At 41.2% G+C, this 23,226-nt stretch overlaps 1 protein-coding gene across 3 annotated transcripts in view; it reads right to left on the bottom strand.

Annotated features, from left to right (window-relative positions):
- The window catches only part of ACE2 (angiotensin converting enzyme 2), a 56,391-nt gene that overhangs the window by 14,630 nt on the left and 18,535 nt on the right, over positions 1-23,226 (bottom strand). Inside the window, exons 4-12 of one of the 3 annotated variants that reach the window (XM_019925618.3) lie at positions 19,920-20,010; positions 19,343-19,486; positions 17,856-17,968; positions 15,169-15,274; positions 12,603-12,700; positions 9,500-9,669; positions 6,676-6,902; positions 4,005-4,149; positions 1,485-1,583 (exon numbers count right to left, since the gene is read on the bottom strand). In XM_019925618.3, the coding sequence (XP_019781177.2) occupies positions 1,485-1,583; positions 4,005-4,149; positions 6,676-6,902; positions 9,500-9,669; positions 12,603-12,700; positions 15,169-15,274; positions 17,856-17,968; positions 19,343-19,486; positions 19,920-20,010 (1,193 nt within the window). Of the gene's footprint in view, positions 1-1,484; positions 1,584-4,004; positions 4,150-6,675; positions 6,903-9,499; positions 9,670-12,602; positions 12,701-15,168; positions 17,818-17,855; positions 17,969-19,342; positions 19,487-19,919; positions 20,011-23,226 lie in introns of those variants that run through there. The other 2 variants (XM_073798847.1, XM_073798848.1) reach the window with 2 other exon arrangements.

Genomic DNA, 23,226 nt, shown 5'->3' with positions numbered 1-23,226 from the left:
ATAATTACCTTAAACGTGAATGGATTAAATGCTCCAACCAAAAGACACAGGCTTGCTGAATGGATACAAAAACAAGACCCATATATATGCTGTCTACAAGAGACCCACTTCAGACCTAGGGACACATTCAGACTGAAAGTGAGGGGATGGAAAAAGATATTCCATGCAAATGGAAATCAAAAGAAAGCTGGAGTAGCAATACTCATATCAGATAAAATAGACTTTAAAATAAAGAATGTTACAAGACACAAGGAAGGACACTACATTGATGATCAAGGGATCAATCCAAGAAAAAGATATAACAATTATAAATATATATGCACCCAACATAGGAGCACCTCAATACATAAGGCAACTGCTAACAGCTATAAAAGAGGAAATCGACAGTAACACAATAATAGTGGGGGACTTTAATACCTCACTTACACCAATGGACAGATCATCCAAGATGAAAATAAATAAGGAAACACAAGCTTTAAATAACACAATAGACCAGATAGATTTGATATTTATAGGACATTCCATCCAAAAACAGCAGATTACACTTTCTTCTCGTGTGCATGGAACATCCTCCAGGATACATCACATCTTGGGTCACAAATCAAGCCTCAGTAAATTTAAGAAAATTGAAATCATATCAAGCATCTTTTCTGACCACAACGCTATGAGATTAGAAATGAATTAAAGGGAAAAAAAACGTAAAAAACACAAATACATGGAGGCTAAACAATACGTTACTAAATAACCAAGAGATCACTGAAGAAATCAAAGAAGAAATCAAAAAATACCTAGGGACAAATGACGATGAAAACACAACGACCCAAAACCTATGGGATGCAGCAAAAGCAGTTCTAAGAAGGAAGTTTATAGCTATACAAGCCTACCTCAAGAAACAAGAAAAATCTCAAATAAACAACCTAACCTTACACCTAAAGCAATTAGAGAAAGAAGAACCAAAACCCCCCAAAGTTAGCAGAAGGAAAGAAATCATAAAGATCAGAGCAGAAATAAATGAAATAGAAACAAAGAAAACAATAGCAAAGATCAATAAAACTAAAAGCTGGTTCTTTGAGAAGATAAACAAAATTGATGTGTATAAAATGGGTGACTAATAAGAACCTGCTGTATAAAAAAATAAAATAAAATTCAAAAATTTAAAAAAACCCATACTAGTCACTCAAAATAAATAAATAAATAAATAAAAATACTCTATTACAATCACCCTGCACTCTGTCAGTAACAAGAAGACAAACAAAAATATATTTCTATTTCTACCAAGGATACTATAAATTCCCTGATGGTGGGAGAAAAGATCTCATGTAAGTTTTATTTAACTCAATACATCATGTTGAGTTAAATCGAATTGAAACTGATCATCTATTTTGAGGATCTAAGGGGGAGGTGAATGGAGATAGAAAAAGAAATTAAAGTTGTCACTCTGTCCACAAATCCTAGAAGTGAAATAGAAGAAAACTGTCATTTACCGGATGAATGAGTAATCTTCAGCAACATGGAACAGACACGCGGGGTCACAGTATGTTTCATCATGGGGCAGAGGCTCCACCACCCCGACTATCTCTCGCCTTTGGGGAAAAAAGAAGATACGTTAGCTCTGGGTCACTCATCGTGAGAAAGTATGGATGGTGTCATTAGTGCAGTGTCATCAGCCAATGGCGTTTCTACTGAAATTAGTTGTCAGGTGAAATTGAAACAGTGTAAAGAATTACAGAATAAAGTGCATCGTGTAGTCATCTCTTTATTTTTTAGATTCAGCCAGTCTACAGCATTGGAAAATAGCTGTACCTTCAAAATACTAATTTACTAAAGTGCATTGCGTGGCCAAAAACATACAGTGAAAAGTCCTAATAATTCCTCTCCGGCACTACATATTATGGGCTCCTCGTAGGCGGAATTTTCTAAAATTGAAATCTCACTGATTCTTCAAGGCTAGCTCAAATGTCCCCTCCTCTGTGAGGCCTGCCCCTGATCCCAACCACCTGCCAGCACAGTGAACCCTCCAGCTCCCTTGGCCTTCTCTAGCTCTGCCTCCTTTGCCATTTCTCTCTCCGTTTTATAATTATTCACATACAGCTCCTTCTTGCCCTGGAGACTTGCCCTAGCAGGCGGGGCTGTGTTTTGGTCATCTTTACAGTTCCAGTGTCAGACACGATGGCAATGCTAAGAAAAGACTTCACGTGGATTCACTGAATGCATAGAGTAATTAATGCATTAATGAATCCTTTTAAGGGTCTGATTCCATGTACCTTTGGAAATAAACTAAAAGGGATCAAAAATTAATTTGATCAGAAAAAAAAGGTAGGAAAACCATGTATTTGGCATTGTTTAAAGTGAATACATCCGTCCTTTCTCACTGTGGGATCATGATAGACATAATTTCAGTAATACTCAAATGCTAGCAACAGCTACTACAGATGCTGCCTCCTCCCTCCCAAGGAGGGTTTATGTCACCAGAGAGAATCTTGGCAGAAGAGTGGCACTGACTTCAACTTACGGATATGGGGCTGAATGTTACAATGGTAGATCTTCACCACAGAGAGGAAAAATAAACAAAAATAATTGACAGGAGTCTGACTAATAGATGGTAAGGAGAAGCTTTCTTTCTTTTTTTCCTTCCTTCATTCGTTCATTCATTCATTCCTTCTTTCCTAACTTCCTTCCTTCCATCTTCTTCTGTAATACTTTCATCATTTATTTCATACTTGCATGTGCCAGGCACTGTGCAAGGCACTTGGGATACGGTGAATGAGGTAGCGCTGAAACTACTGAAAGGAATCGCCCTCTGTTGCCCAAATGCAGCAGGCTCTCACTAGCTTGGAATTCTCTCCCTTCCCCTCTACATACCCCTGGTTAAATCCCACATCTTTCTCAAAGCTGTTTGGATGCCTCTCCTCATCTGACCTATCAGCCAGGGTTTTGGATCCCCCCTTGGATGCTCATGGATGCCCACATTCTCCCATCACAACCCAACACGTTGCAGTGGTTTCATTTCCTGCATTCCTCCATAGACTACAAGTTCTTTGAAGTCGAGGAGAACATCAGAAATTATCAGCATCGGATTCCCCAGTGCTTTACCTAAAATGTGGGGTAAATATTTTTGTTTCAAAGAATGGACAAAAGCAAAAATAAAAATGAATAAATTGATCACTTCCGAAATAATATCACAGTTTAATGGGTGCCTCAATACTTAAGATAGAGCATGAGAAATTATGTCACTTGACCCTGCTGGGGGTGGGGCAGAGCCAAGGAAACATTATCTGAGAAAGCTCCCAAATGGAGACTTAAAAAATAAAAAGGAGGCAGTTAATGTGGGGGTGTGTGTGTGTGTGTGTGTGTGTGTGTGTGTGTGCGTGTGTGTGTGTGCGTGTGTGTGTGTGGTATGTGATGGCATTTCCCTAGCCTGAATACACTTCTCTCTCATTTTCACATACTTAGCCCCACATCACTAGATTTCAAGATTTAGCCACTGAAATCCCAGTTATTCTGACTAGGAAGAATTCTCTGAGAACTCCAGTGCCAGTTGTCTTAGGTGGGTTCTCACCCAAACAGACCCTGAGATCAGGCCCTGGGACGTGATCCCAGGAAACACAGGCAAAGGAGTGAGGAAGTGAGACAGGAAAAGGAAAGCAGCCCCCAAAAGGTGTGTTATCAAGCAAGTCACCACAGTGGGTAACTGGAGCCTATTCCCACTGAGGAACTCTAGGATCCCACGTAGAGCACTCACCTCAGAATTCTCCCCGCTGAGGGCGAGGGAGCTGAAGTACTTATCCACCAATTCCCATCACACATAGTTCCTCAGTCTTTTCTCCATAGGAGGGTCCTAGTGACCAGAGGAAGCCCTCAGGCAATAAAATACAGATACTGGTACTAAGTATATGATGTCTGTGTGTGTATGTGAGTGTGTGGACACAGGCCAACCAAATGCTTTTAAATAAACAGCAAACTCAAGAGGAAACATTTTACTGATTGCATATTCATTGACTTACTTCATCTCCCACCACTTTTGCATCCACTGCTCTTTGGGTATTTCACCCTTAAAGACCATCCATCTCCACTTTTCTAACATGTAGGTAAACGGTAGAGTTCCAACAATAGTAAGTGCTTGTTTGAGCAGGAAGTTTATTTCTGTTGCTGAAAATAAAATGGGAAAGGATAAACATTAAGATGAGGGTGACAGCGGACGTTTTGTATTAGATAATTTCCTAACCTCAAGATATTATTCCTCAAGATATACTTACTGTAAGGATGATCACATGAGAAATATTGACAGTGGACATAATAATATGTATATATTCGTTTTCTCAGCTGAGGGATTTGGAGTAGGGTGAAGCCTTGGATAGATCAGGTTAAATAAATCTACAAGGAACCCCTAATCCTTTTTCTTTATTAGTTTCCGTTGCCTTCCTTAAGTACTTCTTATCAGAGCTAATTAGGGATATTTTATCTACTTTCCTAGTCATACTGTTTATCTTTTTTGGTTTATTTATTTATTTATTTTTGGCTGCGTTGGCTCTTCTTTGCTGCATGCAGGCTTTCTCTAGTTGCAGTGAGCGGGGGCTACTCTTCATTGCGGTGCGCGGGCTTCTCATCGCGGTGGCTTCTCTTTGCCGTGGAGCACGGGCTCTAGGCACGCAGGCTTCAGTAGTTGTGGCTCACAGGCTCCAGTAGTTGTGGCTCACGGGCTCTAGAGTGCAGGCTCAGTAGTTGTGGCACATGGGCTTCGTTGCTCTGCGGCATGTGGGACCCTCCCGGACCAGGGCTCGAACCCATGTCCCCTGCACTGGCAGGCGGATTCCCAACCACTGTGCCACCAGGGAAGCCCCACACTGTTTATTGTTGCAAGCTCCATGAAGGAAGTGACTGTCAATTCTCATTCAAGACTGTATACCTAGCCTGGTGTCTGCTACATGATGTCCTCTGTGAGTCTTTGCTAAATAAACAAATATTAAACAGATGTGGCCAAAAGCCAGTAAACCAGGGAAGGGAAAAAACAACAAAAACGAGCCTCCCTAGAGGAAACCATCCACTGGATGATCAGAAGTCCAATGTACTTTAAATTTACTGACATCTTCCTTACCTGAGTTTAAAATGCTTTAACAAATTATGTTATTTCATTTATCCTTTATTAGTGATGTAAAAAGGCAGTGGAGCTCATATCTAGTGCGTAAGTGAAGCTCACTGGAATGTAAGCAGAGGGATATTATCTACTTGGCACACCAATGTATTTAGTGTCTTTTAAAATGCTTTACACATAGTAAGGGCTCAATAAATATTTTTGGAAGAAGAAAGGAAGAGAGGGAGAAGGAGAGAGAGAGAGAGAGAGAGAAGGAATGAAGGACCTTATTTTGTTTAGCATCATTCACAGATCAGGGCCAGAGCCAAGGAAAGAAGCAGGAGTTTTTCAAATCAGTGGTTTAACCATGCCTAATACTGTCTTAGTGATTCAACCATCTTTGACTGCTGTCAAGGAATATTAAAAAATGATAAAACTAATAATGGTCTGTTAATTGACTTGAGAATGATACTTTAAAATTAGGAAACAGGTGTGGTTATTGCGAACCCCCTTTCCTCTGCTGCTCCCTTCATGGGAGGATGCTGCTACTTGTCTATTACCCACTGGGTCTGTGCTCACAGTAAATTTTTCAGACATGATGATGGCTTTACACTGACCTACTCCCAGGTCCTTGTGAGATCATCAAGGTCTGGAGCCAGAAGTCGAGGCAAAGCGAATTGCCCACACAAGGATGGAGCTCATGACCTGGACCTCATCGACTAAATGTACTAGTAGGCAGAGCTGAAGTTTATGTCCCAAATTGCTAAAATGAGGGGAGAGAAATACATAGGAAAGAAGAACATATTTGGCCCTAAGTGTCCTCCTTTTACAAGAAAAAATCCTCACAGAAAAATCTGGATCTCGTGAATATCTGTCGTGTTCCATCAAGTCCAACCCATCCAAAGAGAAACAGGCTGCCTCGGGCAAAGATGCTGAAGGATGGCCTGAATCTGAGGGGATGTTACGGGGCAAATTCATGCTTCGGCCACATGAACAAAACGTTTCAGTCTCCTCCAATCTTGATATTCCACCACCTGTTCCTTAAGAACTCCCAAATTTCAAGTTACACTTTGCTTTGCATAATATTATGGGAAAAGTTATAGATTAGGGCTCTGCTTCCGGTTCTGCCATGTTGCTTCTTGACCTTGGGTTAATTATTTTCCCTCTCATGTCTTCAGTTTGCTTCCTCTGCAAAATGGTTGTTAGAATCTGTTCCAGCTCCACTGTTTTGGTTTTTACCTAGAACCAGGGGATTCAGTCAGAACTCTGACACTAATTAGCTGGGTAACCTTGGATAAGCCATTTCAGTTCTGTGGGCCTGTTTTAGCATCCTTTTAAAAAGCTTCTGTTAGATGGTTCTTAGAGTCCCAAGACCATTCACTTATTTACCTCTCTTATGCCCTTTTCAAAGATACAAAACCAGAAGCTGGCATATTATACTATATACTTAAAATTTTTTTTAACCAGTAGCAATTTCCAGTTACCCATAAATAACTTATATTTTACATGGCAAAAATTAAATATATCCTATGCATGACAATAAATACCTTTGCCCATGTCAGACTAAAGAATACCCAAAACAGGCCATGAAAACATGTCCATACCACTGTCTTCATAAAAATCAGGGGGCAGAAGACCAAGCGCTTTCAGATAGTGAGGTGTAGCTGCAGAAAGTGACATGATTTCCCCAACAGCTTCATGGAAACCTTCATTAGCTCCATTTCTGAACAGGTAGGGCTGTGTGGCATACGCCATGTCATACTGGATGTGCCCCATCTCGTGATGGGCTGTCAGGAAGTCATCCATCGTCACCTTTGTGCACATTTTGATCCTGAACAAAAATGGGCAAGATTAAAATGAATCTCATTGAATTTCATTTAATCATCACAATGGAGTTATATGGGATTTCCATAGCATTCACCTTTCCAAGACTTATTCACCAATGATTCTTGAGGACCTATCTTGTACGTCCTAGAAACTGTACTAGGTGCTCAATATAAAGTGATGGGCAGGGCTGAATCTTGTCCTCCTGATCACAGACTAACAGAAAGGAAGATAAACAGAGTCGTCTACTACAGAAACTCGGAGGCAAGTACTCTACAAGTGATCAGTAGACATGGCCTCGGGCACAACAATGAGTATATGGAGGCATAGTCTTCTGGAAGCCCCCAGGAAGGGCATAACTCAGGATGCAATGAGCAAGCTGGACCTTGATCAACATGCAGGGCTTTGCCAGGCAAATGGCAGGGAGGGACAAGAGACTGACATTCCTAGAAGCGCTCAGTGAGGATGGCTTGAGAAAAGAATGTGGCATTCAGGACACAGCCAGCAGTTTGGTACAGCCAGGACATAGTAGTAGTAGGAGAAAGGGCTAGAAATTGATATTTGGGAATCATTAGCATGTAAGTCAGGGAGTGGATGTGATGGCCCATGAAGCTGTGTAGGATGGCAAGAAAAGAGGGCCAAGGACAAAGCCCCAGGAGGTCCCAGGATGTACAGGGTGGAGAGAGGAAAAGGAGACAGAGAGAGAAGTCAAAGAAGTCCAGAAGGAATGACGATGCAGACATCAGTGAACAAGAGCACTTCAAAGACAACTCCTCAACACGGCCCCATGCTGTTGTGGCCCAATGGTATGAGGATGGCATCTGGCAATTAGGTGCCGGTCCTTTTCAACTTGGCAAGAGCAATTTCATGCAGATGAGTGTAGGGGTCATATTTCAGTAGGTTCAGTCGTCTTCCCACCACTCTGAGCACCACGTCATCCCCCTGACAAATACCCTTTAAGGACTCCCGCTGCTCAGGAACAAACTCAACCTCCTTTATACACCCCAATATGACCTCCTTCTCTAACTTGGTTTTTCTCTATACTCTTTCGGCACAATTATAAGAATAGCTATTATAGAGTTACTATCTACTGTGTGTAAGATCCTGTGCTAGGAAGCTCACATACACTTACTCATTTTTCAGCTTCACCCTAGTACTGGAGTCAGTGAGCTATGGCCTGCAGCTGGCTACCTGCTGTGATAGATCAGGCTTCACTGGGACACAGCCCTAACCATTCGTTTCTGTATTATCTATGGCTGCTTTCATGCCACAAGGGCAGAGATGAGTAGTTGCAACAGAGACCTGCAAAGCCTAAAGAAACTATTTACTATCTGACCTTTTATAGGAAAGGATTGCCAACCCCTACTCTAGCGCATGCGGCTGGGGCCCTGCCTAGATCTGCTTTACCAGAAAGATCCACCCATCTCCCAGTTGTCTGAGTCCTGGCTGTTGGCCAACAGCTGCTTCCTTCTTTAATGTTTTTGGCTAAATGGGAGGTGCCTCAACCAGGAGGTTATGTGGCCCCATACTCTGGGGCAGTCCACAGCCAATGACTGAGTAATATGGGGTACAAAGGGCCAGTCCTCTTGTCTCAAGATGTGACCAACTCTGTGGTACAAATCAGGCTCCAGAGAGCCCCATGGGATCAGGCTGAGGCCAAGTCTCTAGCAGAGACCACCTCCTTACTTAACTCTTTCCCCTGCCCCATCCTGCTTCCCTCACTCCCCTTTGCCTGCAAGCTCTCCCTCGGTGAAACACGTGTACAAGAATCTCCATCTCAAGCCAGGGAACCCAACCTAAGACACTCACAAACCTGCCAACCGGGAATTACGATTCCACTTTATAGATAAAGAAACTGAAACCCAAGCAGGTTAAATACCTTGCCCAAGGTTGCCTATTCATTAAGTGACACAGCTGGGGTTAGAAAGCCTGTGCTCATTCTGCCATTTCACACAGACCCTCCTTCACACGCCCTTTATTCTAGCCTAACCTGCTGACTCCAGTACACAACACTGGTCCTGCCTCTCTGCATCTGATACTGCTATTCTCCCAGCCCCGTGTCCCTCCCAGCTCTGTCTGTCCAAACCCTTCTTGTCTTCCAAGCCCAACTCAAATGCCACCTGAAGAGCCCTGTCTGAGCCAAACCCCTATTCCAGGTGTGGTCACTTATCTTCCAATTCCCATGGAGTGTTCTCTGTGTTTCTCTTAATGACACATACCAGCTTATCTATTCACCTGTCCTAGTTCACTCAGAAGAGGGAAACGGAGGTGGGGATCAATGCCTGACTCACATATCCACCTTCCATAAATCTTGCACCAACCCTTTCCTAATGGGGTCACCACCATACCCATGACCATGCAACTCTAATGGGTGCATATCATCTCAGATGAAGCAAACTGTCTAAAGGTTCAAGTTAGGGCCTGCTGACAATCCCCTTTTCCTTGGAAAGCCCAGATGTGCTCTCATGGACTCCCAGCCTTCATTCAAGGAGAATTCATTCATCTCTTCTGTGCTCAGAGAAGCAGAGAAGGAATCCAAATTCATCCTCATCCCTCCATTGTCTCCCATTTTAGTATCAGCTGTGTACACATCAGCCTCACTACCTGAAGTCACCCTTCCCCAGGTCCCATGCTGTGGGGTGGCAGACCACTTTCCGGCCATCGCCTGGCTCAGTTAGCATGGAGTTATCCCAGAATCCTTGAGTCATATTAGGAAGGCCAATAGACACAAAGAACTTCTCAGCCTCCTTGAATATCCTCTTTGCATCCCAGGACTGGAAGAAAAAAAACAAAAAAAAAACCCAGCATTTAATTCTAGCATTAAAATCACGGCATTCTTTCTGTTGGATGTGTACAAAGGCATAACTGTTCTGGAAGGCAATTTGGCAACATGTATGGACAGCTTTCACAGCGTTTATACTCTTTGGCTCAGTAATCCTGTCTCTAGGGAACTAACCTAGGAAATTCTCAGAAATTAGGTCGAAGAATTATGTTTAAAATGATTTTTATTATTAATTTTCAATTGAAATAATTTGATATATTGTGTAAGTTTAAGGTGTACAACGTGTAAAATGATTTTCTTTTTTTTTTGCAGTACGCGGGCCTCTCACTGTTGTGGCCTCTCGCGTTGCGGAGCACAGGCTCCGGACGCGCAGGCTCAGCGGCCATGGCTCGGGCCCAGCCGCTTCGCGGCATGTGGGATCTTCCCGGACTGGGGACGAACCCGTGTCCCCTGCATCGACAGGCAGTCTCTCAACCACTGCGCCACCAGGGAAGCCCTAAAATGATTTTTAATAGAGGGAAAAGTGGAAACAACCACCAGAATGGTTAAATGAATAATGATGCCTTTGAGGAATGGAAAATCTAAATAAATTAGATTTATAAAGAATTTTTATTGATATTTTTAATAATTTAATAGTGAAAAAGTAAAATATATAAACCACTTATATGGTATAATCTTAATGAGAAAATACATTAAAATGTTAACAGTAGACGGGGTGAGATCATGTGTGAAGTTTTTTGTCTTTATTCTTTATGTTCCAAGTATAAACACAAACGATAATGACCTTCTCTTTGCTAAAAACTGTTCAACTCAAGACAACATCCCTTGATTGATCTCCTTCGATGGGCAAGGCCCTGGCATTAGGCTCATTAGAAGACACAAACAATAAAGCAGACATGAAGTTGCGTGATTTTGGAACCAAAAAGGCCCACATGTGACCCAGCAGCCGATGGGTGGGGGGGGGGCCTTGGCTTCATAGTCTGTATGGGAATCTAAACTTTCAGAATGTTCTGGAACTGGAGAGGGGCAGCAGAAGGTGTCTGCGATTCAGCAAACTCTTCTGGGAACCAGTGTCTCTGGAGCTGACCAAGACTTCTTTGGACATAAGGCCCATATCAGTCAAACTAAGTTTGTATAATTGGCAGATATTTAATGAATCACGTTTTAGTGACACAGAAAACTTCCTTTCATCTTAAAGACCAGTCAAGTTTGTTTTTTCTCCTATGTCAGCCTTGGGGATATGCAACTGGATATAACAGACACTATGGATATTTTCTTTGACCTTTAAAGGCTTAATGTCAGTCAATATTGCTATTGGTGAGTATGGCATTCTTAAGGAGAATGAACATATACTAAAACAGCGTAGACGGGCAAGCACAATTAACATCTGCTGAATGAAGAATGAATGGATAGAAAACCAGGCTGGAAATATTAGGAGTTCTCAGTTCCAACCTTAGTTGTCACTGACTGTCTTTGTGACTTTGAACAAATCATTTACCCAAGCCTCAGTTTCCTCACCTACAACATGGAACTATCACAATACCTGTCCTGGCAGTCCCATAGGTTTGTCGTAAACATAACATTAGGCGAGATGGTGGGTGTGAAAACACCGTAGATAGGCTATGGAGCTACATAAAGATGGGCCTCTGCTGCTGCTCAACTGCAAAGTGGGGCTACAACGGCTGCAGGAGTTTAGGGGCCCTTGCAGCTTCACGTTTTCATTCTGCTATGGACTTTTCCCAGGAGTATGTTACGTAGGTGAAGATGTTCATTGCATTGCTGCTTACAGATTTAAAACTGTTAACAAGCAGTGCATAAATAGCAAACCATGGTGCAACCATCTGAAGAAATTTTACACGGCCAGTAGATGTATGATTATGGCTCCTACCCAGAAATGTAGGCTATTAGCTGAATAAAGAAAAATACACAATTATAACTATAATATTATTTAATCAATGGAAGGGAACATAGAGAATTTAAACAATTATACCAAGATGGTAAAAAAAGTTTATTTAAAAACTATTTTAGACTCTTGTAATATTTTTAACAGTAATGATTTTTAATATGCAAAAATCTTCTAATGATATCCTTGTTTTACTATTCACAGAGATTACTGACTACTTAGCAATGACTAACTTTATTTTTTTTTAACTTTATATTTTTTTAACATCTTTATTGGAGTATAATTGCTTTACAATGTTGAATTCGTTTCTGCTGTATAACAAAGTGAATCAGCTATACATATACATATATCCCCATATCCCCTCCCTCTTGTCTCCCTCCCTCCCATCCTCCCTATCCCACGGCTCTAGGTGGACACAAAGCACCGAGCTGATCTCCCTGTGCTATGCGGCTGCTGCCCACTAGCTATCTATTTTACATTTGGTAGTGTATACATGTCCATGCCTCTCTCTCACTTCATCCCAGCTTACCCTTCCCCCTCCCCATGTCTGCAAGCCCATTCTCTACGTCTGCGTCTTTATCCCTGTCCTGCCTCTAGGTTCCTCAGAACCATTTTTTTTTTTTTAGATTCCATATATATGTGTTAGCTTACCGTATTTGTTTTTCTCTTTCTGACTTACTTCACTCTGTATAACAGACTCTAGGTCCGTCGCAATGACTAACTTTAGAAAGAGTTATGGCAACCAGTTGATAATTCCACATCTTATTGCTTAATGGAAAACTCAGGTCATCTCTACTTTTAATATCTCTCAGCAAGATCAATACCATACTTATTGAAGGTACTTGATGTCACTGACATTGTAAACTACTTTTCCATGAAAAGACAGCTACATAAGAAATAAATTTAAATTAGCTTGAACATTTTCTCATTTACATGTTTTCATAAGACAAGAAGAGAAGGATGGCATAAAAAGAAATGAGGTTGAGGATTTAGATTTGGTTTTCAAGGTGTCTTCTTCCTACCTGGTTCTGCATTTCTTTGGTAACATCTATGCTCGGTCTCTCTCCAAAGGGGACTGTCAAAGGGTACAGATTTGTCCAAAATCTCCCCCACATATCACCTATTTAAAAAAAAGATTTCGTTAATACATGACAAGGACAACAGAAGTATAGACCTGATTTTACATAGTGCATGAGGTGGGATTGGTAAACAGGACACAGAGTATTCTAGATTTAATCTAGTTTCTGTGCTTCCTTTTCACTACCTCTTTTCTTCTTCCCTTATTTTATATTTTCAACATTCCCTTCTTTTTTTACCGCCTCTAAAAGGTTAAAATGGCAGGAGATGATGTGGCTAGACAAAGCTTGTTAGGGAATCATCCCTGTTTCTCACATTTCAAATTACAATTCAAAGGCACAATGTATTAAATGTACAGGACATCACAGCTACTATAGATTAGAAATAGATTTATATAGTCCCTCATCCATGGGACAAAATACTACAAACTAGACTATTAGTAATCTATGATATTGGATTCAAGAGAGATCATATAGACAGACTTGTGGTTGCCAAGGGGGATGGAGGGGGAGGCAGGGATGGATTGGGAGTTTGAGGTTAGCAAATACAAACTATTATATATAGAATGGATAAACAACAAGGTCCTACTGTATAGCACAGGGAACTATATTCAATATCCTGTGATAAACCATAATGGTAAAGAAAAAAAAGAGAGAGATCATATAGGATCATCATTCAGGAATCTCTGCTAACTAACCAGTAACTAAGTTCCACTTTTATTACTATATTATAGGAATCCACTTAACTGGGTGATTTTTCAAACATCTCAAACAAATGTTAAATTGAATTCCAAGGCCAGAAACCCTGAAAGGAAAAAATGGATCTAGAAAAAAATCAATCTCATAATAGGACCAGAATCCTGGCACCAAAGGAATGGGGGAAAATAACTACATAAAGAATATGTCAATGAACTCATGTTTTAAAAGATAAAATTCAGTAGAGATCAATGTAAAGTCCTATGCTTCAATTTTAAAGAAACATCTATCTATTCTAGAAATATGTGATATGTGACATCAGGCTGAAACATATCCCACATGTAAAAGACCAAAAGGGACCCAACAAGCAGTATGATGTGGCTTCCAAAACACAAATGTGACTGTAGGGTAAGCGAGTAGAATTACAGAGTCTAGAACAAAGGAAACCATAGCACCATTTTTACTCCATGTTGGTCAAACTTTATCTGGAGTAACTGTTCAGTTCTGAGCGTGATATTTGAAGAGGGACATCAACAAAGGATAGCTTGTCCAAAGGAGAACAAGTAGAAAAGTGAGATTTTAAAGAATGGTTGAAAAATCTATGTAGGATATTTAACATAAAAGAAGAAAATAGTGTATACGTGATGATAACAGTAATACTCACTAAAATATACTGAGTACGTACTCTTGTGCCAGGTACTACGCTGTGCCTTGACAGTGGTTGTTTATAAATCTCTAGAAGGCCATCTTGTGGAAGAAGAATGGACATATTCTGGGTAACCTCATAGCATGGAATTAGGCAAAATGAATGGAAGGCATTAGAGGGGTGCTGATTCACCTCCACATAAGGTAGGACTTTAGGTTAGTTTACTTTGGAAGGAAGAAGGAGCCACCTGACAACAGACAGGTTTAAGCAGAAAGTGAATTACCAAAGAACACCTGCCAAAGACACTGTAGAGAGTATTTATATATTGCTTTAGAGGAAAAAGTCTCCACTGATCCTTTGTCCAGATTCCCCCCTGCTAAGAGAGAGGCTTGGCTGTGGAGAATCAGCTGTCAGCAACTTAGCTTGGCTAGAGTAGGCATGCTATATATGCAAGACATGAACTTTTCAAACATATATTTTATTTGGCCTCAGCTTCTGGGGTGAGGGAGAGGGGAGGGAGGATGGCCACTCTCTGGTGGGGAATAAGGAGGTTGAATAAAGGGCCCCAGGTCTTGCATGGTCTACAAAAGCTCTATGGCAGGATCCAAAGTTCTTGGAAGATTGATTCTCCTCCTAAGCTAGGCATCTTCCTTCATGATGAAGACTTCATTCATTACTCATATGATTCCAAACCAAGTACTTCTTAGCAAAAGAAATTGTTGCAGTTGAACAATGAACTTAACAAAGCTTTCACTCAGGCTATACCTTAATTCTAGAAAGCCTTTCTCTCACCCCTGACTGCCCCTAGCCAACCAAGCTTCTTTCCTCTGAATATGATGCTAAAATCCCACCTCGAGGATTAGCCAACCAAGTTGATTAATAAAACTTAGTTTCCCCATTTCCACTCTCATTTCTCTAGTGATCTTAAATAACCCCTTTATCCTATGGATTGTGGCCAACATAATAACTCTTTATGTATAAAGTAATGCAACAGAGAACAATTTAAAATGACTTCTCTGTTGAAGATAGTGCTTTCAAACTTTGATTTCTATAATGTTACTAACTTCATTCACAGAATTTTTCAAAAGTTGGGCCTCACTCCAAAAAAACAACTTTATTGGTGGAAATGACAAAGAGCAAAGTACACAAAGAATTCCTGGAGTTTCTTACCAAGCAAATGGGCAGGGAGGCATCCAGTCGGACTGATACGGGAAGGGTAGGCATCCATCAACTTTGCCCTCACATAAGCGTGAAGTTGTTCATATAATGGTTTAATCTGAAAAGCTCAGGAAGAGAGTTTAAGACCAAGAATAGCCTATTTCCAATCCCCAACACTAAAAATAGGAGCTTCTTTAGACAAGTAGAATTTCCCTAAGTTCTAATTTCTTCTCCTCTGAAATATTCTGGAGAGTTTGAAAGCATTCATTCTTCCCAGATATCGATGATGACTAGTTCCACTGCATAAAGCAATTAACACACCTGGAGGGATACAGATCCCAAAAGGAAGGCAGATGCAAAAAAACATTCATACTTCCTTCATTTTTAAACTGAAGTATCATTTACATATAAAATTCAACCATTTTAAAATATATAGTTTCGTGAGTTTTAATAAAAGTATACTGTTGGACAACCATCACTACCGCTTGGTTTTAGAACATTTCCAACATTCCCCAAAGTTTCCTTGCACCCATTTGCAGTCAACTCCATTCCCACCCCAACCCCAGCTGATCACTGAACTGATTTCTTTCTCTATCGTTTTGCCTATTCTGCACATTTCATATAAATGAAACCATACAATATGTGACCTTTCATGTCTGGCTTCCTTCACTTGGCTTAATGTTTTTTAGGTTAATCCATGTTGTTGCATGTATCAGTGTTCATTCCTTTTTATTACTGAGTAGCATTTCATTGTATGAATACATCAGAGTTTGCTTCATTTAGTATCTTAAGGATAAAATTCACCAGCGGAAGGGTGACTAGGTTGTCTCCAGTTTGGGGCTATTATGAGTAATATCTCTATAAACATTCATGCGTAAGTCTTTGTATGGCTATATGTTTTCATTTCTTTCACATAGGTCGCTAAGAGTGAAATACCGTAGTCATATGGTAAGTATGTGCTTAACTTTTTAAGAAAATGCCAAACCATTTTCCAAAATGGCTGTACCATTTTACATTTCTGTCCGTAGCACTTAGTACTGTCAGTCTTTTTTTTTTTTTTTTTCTTATCTTGGCTGTGCCGGGTCTTAGTTGTGGCATGCGGGATCTTGAGTTGCGGCATGCAGACTCCTAAGTGCGGCATGCATGCAGGATCTAGTTCCCCGACCAGGGATCAAACCCCGGCCCCCTGCATTGGGAGCGCAGAGTCTTACCCACTGGACCACCAGGGAAGTCCCTGTTAGTCTGTTTTAATCACAGCCATTCTGGTGGGAATGTAGTGGGCTTTTTTTTTTAAATTGAAGTATAGTTGATTTACACTGTTGTGTTAGTTTCAGGTGTACAGCAAAGTGATTCAGTTGTGTGTGTGTGTGTGTGTGTGTGTGTGTGTGTGTGTGTATATACATGCACATATACATACATATATTATTTTTCAGATTCTTTTCCATTATAGGTTATTATAAGATATTGAATATAGTTCCCTGTGCTATACAGTAGAACCTTGTTGTTTATCTATTTTATATATAGTAGTGTGTATCTGTTAATCTCAAACTCTTAATTTATCCTTCCCCCGCTTCCCCTCTGGTAACCATAAGTTTGTTTTCTATGTCTGTGAGTCTGTTTCTGTTTTGTAGATAAGCTCACTTGTGTCATCTTTTTAGATTCCACATATAAGTGATACCATATGATATTTGTCTTTCTCTGTCTGACTTCACTTAGTATGATAATCTCTAGGTCCATCCATGTTGCTGCAAATGGCATTATTTCATTCATTTTTATGCCTGAGTAATATTCCATTGTGTATATATATATACCACATCTTCTTTTTCCATTCATCTGTCAATGGACACAGGCTGCTTCCATGTCTTGGGTATTGTAAGCAGTGCTGCTATGAACATTGGGGTGCGTGTATCCTTTCAAATCAGTGTTTTCCTCTTTTCCGGATATATGCCCAGGAGTGGGAGCGCTGGATCATATGGTAACTCTGTTTGTGGTGGTTCTTAATCATGGTTTTAATGTGCCTTTCCCTAATAACGTTTTATTTGCTTATTTGCCATTTGTGTAATTTCCTTGATGATGTACTTACTCACATCTCTCGCCCATTTCTTTTTCGGGGGGGTTGTTTGTCCTACTCCCGTTTTTGATAGCTCTGCCCAGCTATGGCTGTGACAGAACAGCTTCACATAAGAAGCTGGAAGGCATGGGGGTGTGGGGGTCAAAATGAAGGAAGAGCGAGACGTTGAGAGGTGTCTATGGGGCACTTCTAATAGGACTCTCCCTTCCCTAGAACATCTTCCTTAGCCAAAGATAAGGAAACAACAGTATCAAGTGTCCTGAGGAAGGAAGCAAAGCCTGTGGCTCTGCTAACAAAGGAAGACAGCACAGGCCCCACCTAGCTCCTGAAACCCATGCCTTCTTATAATGTAAAAGACCGCTCCTTCCTATAGTCTTTCCTTCTCATAATCTTCCTGTTGGTAACTGCTGCTCAATGGCTAAAAGGGAGAGAAAAGCAGAGCAATTCCGATCACCTGCAGCAGTTGCCCTGTGATTCTTTACAATCTTGCCAGGCTCTAATATTCCATAACTCTGAGGCCTGGGAACGACCAGCCAGTGTGTTAAGAACAAGCCAGAATGCTTTTGGTCCCTGTCCCTTCTTCCTGCATGCTGCCCTACGTCTGTCTCTGCAGACAGTTCCTTGTTACCTCTGCAAAGGTACGTTCCACATCTCTGATCAACTGGTCGCGGCTGTAGTCATAGTCACCTGCCCCCGTCACTTCATAATCCCCTCTCCAATAGTCCCCATAGTCCTCATAATCTGTTTTTAAAAAGAAGAAAAATGAGAACATCTGGAAAGAAAGAGATAAAGCACAATATACATAGAATAGCTTTCCTGGGAGGTTAAAAACTCCAAAAACCTGTCACATTTTTATTGCCCTTCTAAATATCAACTCAAAGGGATGCAAATAAATAATAACACTAGCTAATGTGTCCAAATTTTAATTCATTATCTCATCTACTAAGCACAAAAACTCTACAAGACAGACAGTATTATAATCCCCGTGGTGCAGGGTAACAGCCTGCTCTTGGCCGGTTAAACGATTCGTCCAAGGTCACACAACTGGTGAGGGGCAGAGGCGCACTCCGAGTCTCCTAACCCCAGGTCTCTACTCTCTCCATAGGTCAATTTGCATCCTTAGCTTTAAAACGTGTGACTGGATCTTTAAATTCTCATTTTGCTCAGGGCCTTATATTTTCAAATCTAACCCAACTCATCTTGGACATGGCCACAGTGGGCCTGTGTTTGCTGGCAAATTGTACGTATGCTTCATGTAGTGTCTTGTTATCGGGAAATGCAAGCTTGTGTCAGGGTAATGAGTTAGTAAAGTTTGTAAATGTATTTTAGCAACTTTTATTTTTACATGCACGTTGGCAATGGATGATCAGGAAGATGAGGAGACAAGTAAATAATTGGATGGAAGGATGTGGCGATGGGCTCCTGTCTCCAGCTTGCCTGTGGCTTGAGAACATGAGTTTAAGTGGTAGTGAAAGACATTTAGAAAGAACAGATGAAAAATGTTTTTCCTTCCTCAACCCCAGAGCATAAATGAATTCATAATGCCATGGCTTCGGCTCATTATTCAGGCTGGAGGGTAAGTTAAGAGATATGGAAATTCCTCACCATGTTAAGATTTTGATGACCACGTGATTTGAGTTATAATTACAACTACAGAGAATAGTAGGTTTGCAGCCTAAACTACTCTGATTTGTTTCGTTCTGGGATACCACTCTGACATAAACACACAAATGACCTTTGAGAATGAACTGTGGCCAGATGGGAGTTTAGGGGAGAGATGGTGTCTCTGACTCTCATCCTTTCTGGTAAATAGAATCGATCAATCCCCCAGACTACCTCAGGAACCCTCGGGGGCCTGAGCCCTTCCCAGACAACTGATTTGTTTGAGGCCTGGTAACTTAGTCTCACTCTTGAGCCCTTTCAACCGTACAATGTCAATTCACCTTTCCTTACTCCCTGGTGGTCTCCTCTTTGAGACACGTAACCTAATTGTTCAGCAGGTGACTGTTAAATTAGGAATACCCCTTAGATCAAAGGGCAGGCTTGGTGATTCATGAGAAATAGCCCCGAAGCCCTGCAGAGAGCTTCAGAACCGCCACAGCCCAGCAAACTCACTGTTGGCTCTGGCCATCTCATTTTCCAGGACCACATACTCTTCATATAATGGCCTCAGCTGCTTGCCGACCTCAGCCCTCCAGCCTTCCCAAGCCCAGAGTCTCCGATTGTAGTCTTTGCTGTTTTCCATTATGTCATCCAAACCTATTATCGCAAAGTACCCAAAGGGAAATAAACATGCATTTGTAAAGTTTTTATTTGTAAAGACTTATATGAAATTTAAAGAATTAAAAGGCTGGCAGACATCAAGGTCATTAAGTTGTTCAATGAAATCTCATGATTCGTTCATTTCCTCACCCTTATTATAGTTTCAAAAGATTTCTGCAGAGAAAATAAACCACTGAGATCATTGAACTATTAATTTCATTAGATTACTTGAGTGTGACAAAATTCCCAGTGCAGTTTTGTTAAAACTTAAAAGAGCATCTGTGTGCTGAAACACACACATTTGGAATCTTCCCCTCTTTAGATGATCCATCTGAAAGGCACAATGTCGTCATCTAATGTTAATCTCATTTTTAAAGCTTGGAATAAAAAAAGGAAATTTTATAATCACTGCTCAAAATTAATAGCCCACCTGGTTCAAGTACTAAGGACTCCTGTGTATTTGGGTCCAAAACTTTCCCACTACTGTAGATGGTGCTCATTGTACTTAGAATTGCGTTCAACTGCAAATTAAAGATAATAAACAATGTTAAAAGTGGAAGATGTACAAAAGAGAATGCTAATGCAGAGATGTCCTTTCAACCATGTGATTTTTTTATGCCTCAAAATACAGCAGTTCACATCTTCTTGGCTAAGTATCTTCTTTCATGTAGGGTTGGAACACCTCAGTTAAATTTTCCCACCGTCGACTAGCACAGACGGGCCTTCTTATAAGCACATGATAAATATATGTGGAGTGACTAAAAAAACAAAACAGAACAGATCTACCAAAATCCCAAGAATGTTTCTCACCCACACACGCACAGAGCAGTGCGTTTCTTATTCCATTCAGCCTTCACTGAGTGCACATTTATTGAACATCTGCTATGTCCTACACTCTGACAATTATGACATGAACAAGTCACTGGTCCTCAAGGACCCCACAATCATGCGACAGTGAGACAATCATGAAACCAATGATTACATAATAGAGTGACAGGTACTATAACTGTGGCCAAAAAGTGATGTGGCAGCATGGGGGGGTGTGTGGATAAATTAATAACCTGGAGATTCAGGAATGGCTTCAAAGAGGGGGCTTGGAAGAGAGGTAGGAATTGGTCAAGTAGAGAAGGGAAGTAGAGGACAGAGCTTACAAGACAGAAGAAGGTTGAGAAAGACAAGGCATTTTCAGGGAGTGGTGACATGAGAGAGAAAACTGGGGTAGTGGTGTTGATTGAGGGGCATGGAGGATGGGAGAATAGAGAGGGAAGTAGGGGCAGATCATGAGCAGCCTTCTATGCCTTACTGAAGAGTTTAACTTTTACCCTGTAGGTAAAGGAGCATAAAGGTAATAGAGTAAAGCAGTGCTACTCAAAGTATGGTCCATGGACCAGTGCAAGTCAGCAAATAGTTTGTTTCTCGTCTATGAGAAGCACAGGAATTGAGAGAATAAATGTTTATAAACTTTTAAAAACGATTTGATATTTCCATGACAGCTAAGCATGTGATCAATGAAATTAACCAAGCACTGATCTGCAATGGATTGGAAATAAAGAAAGATAGGGAAGAAGGGAGGGAGGAAGGAAGAAAGGAAAGAAGGAAGGAAGGAAGGAAGAAAGGAAGGAAGGAAGGAAGGAAGGGAGGGAGGGAGGGAGGGAGGGAGGGACTGGTTCTCTCCCATAGATGATTTAAGAATCACTGGATGAACGGCCCTGTTTCCCCTTCTCCTATTTCTCTCTTCCGTTATTCCTTCACTCTACTACAAGAGCCATTATCCTAAAACATGAAACAGATCTCATGCTTAAAACTTCAACAAGATCCCACAGTCCAAAGGAATAAACCCAAGTCCCTTACCATGGCACAAAACCCCTCCTGCTCTCTTTCTCTACCTGCTTTTTCCATCTCCCCTCCTTCCTCTCCATTGAATTCATGCATCCTTGAGTCTCCCCTCCTCCCAAACACTTCAAGCTCTTCTTACACGCATTTCAGTGATTTTTAATCCTGGCTGCACATCAGAATTATCTGGGGATCTTTTTAAAATACAATGTCCAGTTTCCACCTAGACTAGACCAAGCTCTAGATTGTAACAGAGCAACGGGCAAGACGGTGTCCTTGTGGAAAAGATGGGGCAGGGCGAAATGGATAAAATAAAGTGGATTAATAACTATTTGAATAATGGGCCCCAAAGAATGCAGAATAATAAACAACAGCTTGTAGGAAGACACAGGCCATATGGTTTGACCTTTGTCCTTATCGTGCATTTTTCTTTTTATAGATGCAGATAAGAACACAGTACCAGAGGGCAAGCAGCTGAGAAAGACTTTGATGTTAAATAGGCAAATCTTTTAGATAAAAATATTTCAATAGATCAAATCAAGGGTCTGTAAATTATGATTTGCAGACCGAATCCTGTCTGCTGCCTGTTTTTGTAAGTTTTATTGGAACACAGCCATGCCCATTTGTTTCTGTGTTAGCTGCGGCTGATTTCCTGCAACAAGAGCAGACTGACTCAGTGGGACAGAGACAGTATGGCCCACTAACCTAAAATATCTACTATCGTTCCCTTTACAGAAAGAAAGTTTGCTGACTCCTGGGCTAGAGAGATAGGATGAGAGATTTTTATTTTAACAGGGGTGAATGTAGGCTTTCTTGAATTTAGACAAACTACCTACATAAGAATAGAATTTTCAAAGGTATTATTTTTGGAGCAACATTGGTGGAAGAGATTTGGAGACTTTCTTGACAGTGATGTTGAGATGAATCAACCATGGAATTTGACTGTCAAAAAACCAAAGCAAGCAAACAGGAGCCTAATGTAATCCTGGGCTGTCCTAGTAGATGTAAAGCACAGGAGGCAGGATGTCGTACCCCTGCTCACCTCCAGGCAGACCCAAACCCACTCGGAGGGCTGTGTTCAGTCCAAGGATACTGACAAAATGAAGCCAGCAACTAGGACTGGTTAGGGAACTTGAAACCATCGTATAAGGAAAAATGGACAGAGTGAAGGATGTTTAGCCTAGAGAAGACAAGACTCAACTAGTTAAAAAAAAAATTACCTGCCTTCCTTTATTTAAAGACCATTATGGGAGAGAGCAATTTGGCTCGAGAAGGCGGTACAGAGTGGAGGAAAAGCACTTTATGCTCAATGGAAGGAGTATCTTGCCATCAGTTAGAGGGACCCACATACGGAACTGGCCTGTTGAAAAGAAGTGAGTCGCCCATCCCTGAAGCAGTTTGAGCTGGGGTGGTTTAGCCATTTGTTAAAGAAGTTGCAGAGGAGAGTCAAGAGTCAAAGGGGTGGGGGAGGATCAGACGACATGCAGGGCTTCTCAAGCTTAGCACCACTGACGCTTTGGACCAGACGACTCTTGTCTTTGGGGGCTTCCTTGCGCCTTGTAGCGTTTAGCAGCATCCCTACCCGCCAGATGCCAACAGCACCCCTCAACAGTTGTAAAAACCAAAAATGTCTCCAGATATTGTCAAATGTCCCTGGCGGGCAAAATCACTCCCGGTTGAGAAGCACGGACATGGACTAAGTGCCTGGTCCTCAGGAAGGTGACCTCTGTCACTGTGTCCATATAGACCACAGCGCCCTTAGAATCGTGCTTTAACAATGTGTCCCAACATACCAGTGTCCTACTTCACTCTCAAAGGATATCGGTTTGGATGATAAGTTACGTGGCCACCCTACCGAGGCACAGAGCTCTTTCTATTGTGAGCATTGCTATCTTGGCAGATAA

The sequence above is a fragment of the Tursiops truncatus genome, chromosome X (assembly GCF_011762595.2).
Source record: "Tursiops truncatus isolate mTurTru1 chromosome X, mTurTru1.mat.Y, whole genome shotgun sequence".
NCBI lineage: Eukaryota > Metazoa > Chordata > Mammalia > Artiodactyla > Delphinidae > Tursiops > Tursiops truncatus.
Note: the sequence above shows the minus strand (reverse complement) of the source record. Positions and strands in the feature narration are given on the sequence as shown.